We start from the raw sequence: 6,505 nt of genomic DNA, 5'->3' as shown, positions 1-6,505 counted from the left end.
AATAAGACAAGTCAAACTTCATAGTATTCAATCTCAAGGTAACTAAGTTAAAATTTTAAATGAATTAATATTTTAACTTGTATTTTTTTTACTAGTTCAATTAGTTTAGATATTATCAAATTTTAAATTCGAATTTATTTAATTATTTACAGTTTTATATTTTTATTTATTTAATTAGTTAATAACTTGATATCATTTATAAATTAATTTATTTATTTATAAATGTAATAAATATTTTATGACATTAATGAATCGTGTGAGAAAATTTCAATATTACCCCTTTCATATATTCAACTTTTATAATTGTATTAAATCAAAACTATTGTACTCTTGAAAACTTCTTTAATCTAATTGTAACATAAATTAAGAATATTAAAATTTTAACTTATCAAGCATAAAATTTATCACAAATCCATTCCTTAATCATGATAAATTAATTTCAACTCTTTTTGAACCCTTATATATGTTCTTCGCATCCATTTGTACATTTTTTTTAAAAAAGATCATTTTATAAAAAAGTATATGTCTAATTAAAAGTAAATTTATACTTATGTAAACTGTTATAATGCGCAGAAAAAATAATAATAATTAGCTTGGAAACAATAGGGCAATAAATGCTAGAAAATTATGAAAATCACACTTTATAGTATTATCACTCTGGCAATAACAATAAGTGCTGAATCAGAAACAAAAAGAGAGAGACCTCTGAATCAGAAAACACCAGAACGACAACATTGCAGATTAAAAAGAAGAAACAGTACATTTAAAAACCAATCAGCTGAATCCCCTCAGGCTGCACTGTCAATGCTCATGGGTTCTGTCCCCTGCTTCGATTCAGTCTTCTGCAATAAAACAAAAAACAAAAAAAAGGACCACTAAGTCAGCTGATGAAGTATAAGAACATCAAATACTGAAATGGCTGTAGGATGCTTTACGTTTGCTTCTGGGGGCTCCAATTTGCTCAGCTTGGCAAACATGTTCCCATAAAATTTAGCATCTCGTTTGTTGTACTCCCGGACTTTCTCCTTCAACACTTTGTATTCCAGCTTCACATCTCTGAAATTAATTATGAGAATACGTAGAAAACAAAGGATCAGTTTAATCCTGAAGAAATGTTTGACCCGTACCTGTTGTCTGGATCAATTTCGAGTGCCTTCTTAATGTCCGACTCCGCCAAGTCCAAGTCGGCGAGTTGAATGTAAGCTTGTGCTCTTCTGTATAGAGCCTTCACGTTTCTGCTCTCGATCTCTAGCACCTATATATTTTTTCATTTTTAAAATTTGTATGCAGTTTAATGAAGCTGATATGAATCGAGTGTTGTACCTTGGTGCAAAGCTTTACTGCCTCTTTGTAGTCTTTGAGCTTCAGCTTGCAAGCTGCATTGTTCAGGTTGCATGCCGCCTTAAGTGCTTTAGATTGTTTCTGTTCCTCCTCTGAGAAATTGCTGTCGTAATCTATGAACTTTGATGCCTGGAGGTTAAATGAGTAAGCTGGTGATGCCATATTTAGGAGTTGTGGAACTAGAATGAATAAAAGAGTGTTAAGCAGAGCAGACCTTTTCATATCTCTTTGAAGCTCGAGCATATTTCCCAGATTTGAATAGTGCATTTCCTTCCTCTTTCTTCTTCGCAGCTGCATCAATTTTCTCTTGATTGTTGGTGAGGTCCCATGATTCCTTGTCCTAAGAGCAGTGGGAGTAAATTAGTTGCAGGACCTAATCGAAAAAGGTTGAAACCAATAGAGAAAGGAATTGAACCTTGACAAAAGACACCATTTCCACTTCAAAATAGACAGTGCTATTAGGAGGAACCACAGCTAGTTCCTGCTTTGATTCAGTGGAGGCATATGCATATTCAGGCGGGATAGTAACCAGGGCAACTTCCCCTTTCTTCATGGTTGCTGCAGCTCGGTCGAGACCCTCGATCACTTGTTCTGTTAAGCAAGTTAATTCAAAAAGGTTAAACAAACGACCAGTTCAGTGAAATCCCAGAAACACATACAACCGAACTTACCTTCATCAATTTTGAACTCAAAAGGTTCCTGGTCGTCATGCCCCTTCTTCACAAAGACTGTCCCATCTTGTAGCTTACCGATAAATTTCACTGATAGAATCAAAGTTTCATAGCTAAGAATTTGATCTCTTTTATTATTGCAAAGAAATACATCAAACTTTGCATTACCTATGACTACTGCTCCATCATTTGGTCGTTCATAACCTTCTCCTTCCTTGAGAATCTTTTTCAGTATCTTCTTATCATTTCCTATTTCAGTAACAGTCTTCCACGAGACTAATTCAAGTTCAATCTGAAGGGTGGCATTTGGTGGCACCGCACCCTCATTGCCAGCGGCTGGCCTACCCTTCTCACCAAATGCATCTGTCCTCCCAAAAAAAAAAAATATAGTTATGAGATTCAAGTTATGCACTAATTTAAGAATACACCAAAGAATAGTTTTGTTGCTCACATTGCGGTTTTACCGTGAGAAGAACTTTTTCAGCTTTCTTCATGGTCTTCACAGCTTTAGAAAATGCAGGAATGAAGTAACCTGAGCAGAAAAATTGTTCCAGTAAGAATGGGCAGTTAAGATCCACTACAAAATTCATCTCATATCCATAACAATCAACACTTACCGTCTTTAACTGTGAACTCAGCTCCTTCAGACTTTGAAACCACAGTTCCATCTTCGAGCCTTGCCTCATAGTTCACTGAATAAAAAAACGAAGATTGTTAAAATTTATTATTTCTCAAGATAGGACAGATAAAACAGTCAAAGGAAAAAAAAGGTGCTTACCAAGTACTTCATCTAAATCTTTTGGGTTCTCATATTTCACTCCTTCCTTCAGGATTTTCTTGATTATCCCTCCATCTTTACTAATGTCCTTAACGCTAGACCAAGATAGTAGCTCAACATCAAATTGGAGAATAGCATTAGGTGGGATAGTCGGTGGAGAACCAGATTCACCATAGGCCAAATCAGGAGGGATGGTGAAGATGGCATTTTCACCCTTCTTCATGGTCTTAATTCCTTGATCCCACCCCTTTATTACTTGACCTGGATAGCGTAAATCAAACAGTAACAATCAATCAAATAGAACGAGCCATTTATATGCTTGTGTAAGTGCCAACAGATATAGAAATACTTCCAACGGTGAGCCAGAGGAACTGCAACTAAGGATAGTAGTATCTATTGATCATTATAGCAAATGATCCAGTGATTTAAATCACCTAAAGATGCTGGATGCATCACTCTTTCTTCATACCAAAAATCAAAAGTTTCAACAAATTAAACCACAAACTTCTCAATGAAAGACTTCATAGTGAATATGCTATAAAAAAATTGGACAAAAAAAATCTAGCTAACCTAATCTTGAATAATATTTGGTGAAAAGGATTCGACTGTAAAAACAAAATCCACTAAATGCTGAAACTGTGAATTAGCGTTCCTGATTACAGATCGCAATCAAAATAAATATGGACAGACATGAATAATGACGGAATTTTGATGGACAAAAAAGAAAATATGTCATGCTAGGCACAAAAATCTCCTACCTTGGCCGAGCTTGAACTTGAAGGGTGTACCCCGATCGCGGCTGGAATCAAACTTAGTCCCGTCGAGCAGCGTCCCAGTGTAGTGCACTGTCACCAACATCTCAAATATTAAGATCTTTTCACTAAAAATCGTCAAAACTCATGAAATGCGAAAATTTTCCAAAGTGTAGAACCCAAAATGCAGTGATCGCAACAGGATAAATACGGAGCCGCGAAAATCGCGTACCTTCAACCTCGTCTCCGACCTCGGGCATGTCCCAGCCTTCCCCCTCCTTGACAAGCTTCTTCTTGAGCCCCTCTTTCCCGATCTCCTTCTCCTCCCCAACCTTGAGGACGGGGCCGTCGTCGGGGAGATCCATCATGCCTTCGTCCATCATGTCCTCGCCGGAGGGCATCGGCATGTCGAAGTCCTCATCCATGGCCGATTCGTGGGAGAACGGAGCGTATGTGGCAGTGTACTGATTTGCGGCGAGCGAGAAAGCGAAAGGAAATCGATCTGAGGAAGAGGCGAAAAGAGAGGGTTTTATACAGAAATCAGGGTTCTAGAAACTTCCCGAGGACCATGATTCTTCCGGAGAAATCTTTGCGTGTAATGTATGAAAAGCTCCAAATTTAGGACTGACTTCTTATTTTAAAAATATTATTTTATATTTAAAGTGTAAAAGATAAATTTATAAATAATAGGCCTGATATTAGTGTATTAAATATTAAATATTAATATTATATTTAAAATTTGAGTTTCATGTGGCCATTAAATGTGTTTTATTTATTTGATGGTTGGTTAAACTAATTTTTCAGCTAACTTAATAGTCAATTTATATCACTTCGACTTATTTCAACGATAATAAATGTAATGGATAAAGTGTATTTTGAAAACATACAAAGAAAATTAAAAAATAGAGTTTGTGTTTAAGTATTTTATAAGGTTAAATGCATCTTTTAATAAAATCGCTAAATAGTATAGTTTGGTATGTCTAATCTAATTTAATTATAATAATAAATATTTTAGAGATCGAATATTTCAAATTTATTCATAAATTAAAAGAAAAGGTGTAAAAATCAAAAGAACATTCTTATTTTTTGAAATGATTAAGGCGTTCCATTTTAATTTTATATGAAAGGCATTTCACGTCATCAACAAGTTATATATAATTATTTAATTATTCTTTGATACTTTTTTATTATTATTTTCTATTTAAATCCTAAATCAATTGAATTCGTTATAGGAGCTGTGAAATTGTTATTTATAGCTGTTACATATATTATAATAATTATAATTTTGTAATTATTATAATACATACTTGACTTTCAAAAATATTTATATTGAATAATTACTATTTCATAGTTACTACAATATAAATTCAATTTTATTCATCTATCATTCATATTGTAGCAATTTTGAAATTGTAATTGTTATAACTATTATAACAACTATAAAATCGTAACTATTATAATATGTATTTGATTTGCTCATCTAAAATTCATGTTGTAATAGTTGCAAAATCGTAATTGCTACAATATATGTAATAGTTACAGTTTCATAATTGTTGTTTTGGTCAAATACTGCAAATGATCAGGCCACCAGTCAACAAACAACCCAATGTTGACGACCTCCTAGATGAGTTAGGACGCAAGAGACTATCAAGACCTGAAACACACTTCAAGAAAAGGTTAGACTAGTGCCGAAGAGTCCCGGCAGACCACTCTGACACTCAAGTTAGGGTTCTGCGGAAGATGATAAGATGTGGACAAGAAAGAAAATAATACTAACAGAATTTTCAGAGTCCAGCTTGGAATAAGGTTGTGGGTTAGAGTTTTTATAGTTGGCTCAAGGCATCTCTATGTCAGATGGGATAGCACCCTTATAGCGACCTATATAGATGATTAGATTCGACAATTATTTTCTTTTGGCCTTATATGCAAAAAAAGGAGTATTCGAGGGCATAGGGCCTGACAACCTCGTAATCGTCTGTTCATTCTTGGACTGCCGCTTATCCATGAGAGTATTCACGTTCCTCTTTAGTAAGTCATGTAAGATAGTGGTTCATATAAGACGTAAAGATAGAGCTCAGGATGGAGTCAACCGAGGTGAAGTGGCTGATATGAGACTTAAGGCCAAGATGGTCGAGTTGAGACGACCGAGACATCGAGAGGCGACCAAGACGCCATGATGAGGCTGGCCAAGACTAGACACCAAGATGAGACTAGCTAAGAAGAGACGACAGAGATGATCGAGACGAAGTGTGGAGCAGAGATAGTCGAGACGAGATGACTCCAGGGGGCTCAAGTGGAGGTCAGGACTGAACTCATGCTAAGCCGGAAGTACGATCTGAGTCCGAGGTGACAGATATCTCACTCTAATGGGATTGGATCTATATTGATCTGTCTTGCCACATCAGTCCGAATCTTGACCTTCACTTGACTCTTGATTTTTATCTCGGAAGGAGTCACATCCTCTAGGACACCTACATCAACTGTTATAATGTTTCTAATCGATTTATGATTTAAATGAAAATTTTATGTAAGAGATAATAATTAAAATAGTAAGAGTAGTTGGGTAATTATACGGAGATAGTTCATGGGGTGGAGCAACCTTTTGCACTCCTTGACAATTTAGAGAAAAAAATATTTTTTTTTTTGCTAAAAATAATAATAAATCAAAATTAGTCAGAAAGGAAGAATTTCAAAAAAAAAAAAAGCGCAAAAACTTCCGCCTTCCGGAATCCCTTCTTCCTCCCGCCAAACCAACCATAAAGCAAAGCATTCTTCTTGCTACTCCCGCCACCGCCATTAATCCCCTTCCTCCACCCTTCCTCTTCCCTTCCTTCACCTCCAAACCTCCCCTCCTCCTCGTTCTTCATCCTCTTTCCCCCTATAAATGCACCCGTCGCTTCTCCATCTCCACACCATCATCGCTTTCAATTTTCGGGAACTCTCAGAGCTTAATTTGCCTGATC

At 35.8% G+C, this 6,505-nt stretch overlaps 1 protein-coding gene across 1 annotated transcript; it reads right to left on the bottom strand.

Annotated features, from left to right (window-relative positions):
* Nucleotides 1-625: 625 nt before the first annotated feature.
* On the bottom strand, nucleotides 626-4,034 carry LOC141819887 (70 kDa peptidyl-prolyl isomerase-like). Its single transcript, XM_074707143.1, has 13 exons — nucleotides 3,775-4,034; nucleotides 3,549-3,635; nucleotides 2,791-3,051; nucleotides 2,630-2,704; nucleotides 2,464-2,544; nucleotides 2,181-2,375; nucleotides 2,013-2,102; nucleotides 1,757-1,932; nucleotides 1,556-1,681; nucleotides 1,324-1,470; nucleotides 1,128-1,255; nucleotides 936-1,056; nucleotides 626-842 (listed from the first exon to the last, which is right to left on the bottom strand). The coding sequence occupies exons 1-13, from the start codon at nucleotides 3,965-3,967 to the stop codon at nucleotides 789-791; spliced, it is 1,734 nt and encodes a 577-aa protein (XP_074563244.1). The 5' UTR covers nucleotides 3,968-4,034; the 3' UTR covers nucleotides 626-788.
* Between the last annotated feature and the right edge of the window lie 2,471 nt (nucleotides 4,035-6,505).

This window comes from Curcuma longa, unplaced genomic scaffold (assembly GCF_044706935.1).
Source record: "Curcuma longa cultivar G26 ecotype Majalengka, Jawa Barat unplaced genomic scaffold, ITB_CL_G26_1.1 utg2646_np1212_2152390_RagTag, whole genome shotgun sequence".
Lineage (NCBI taxonomy): Eukaryota > Viridiplantae > Streptophyta > Magnoliopsida > Zingiberales > Zingiberaceae > Curcuma > Curcuma longa.
The sequence above is the reverse complement of the archived record's forward strand: the minus strand, read 5'-3'. Positions and strand labels throughout refer to the sequence as shown.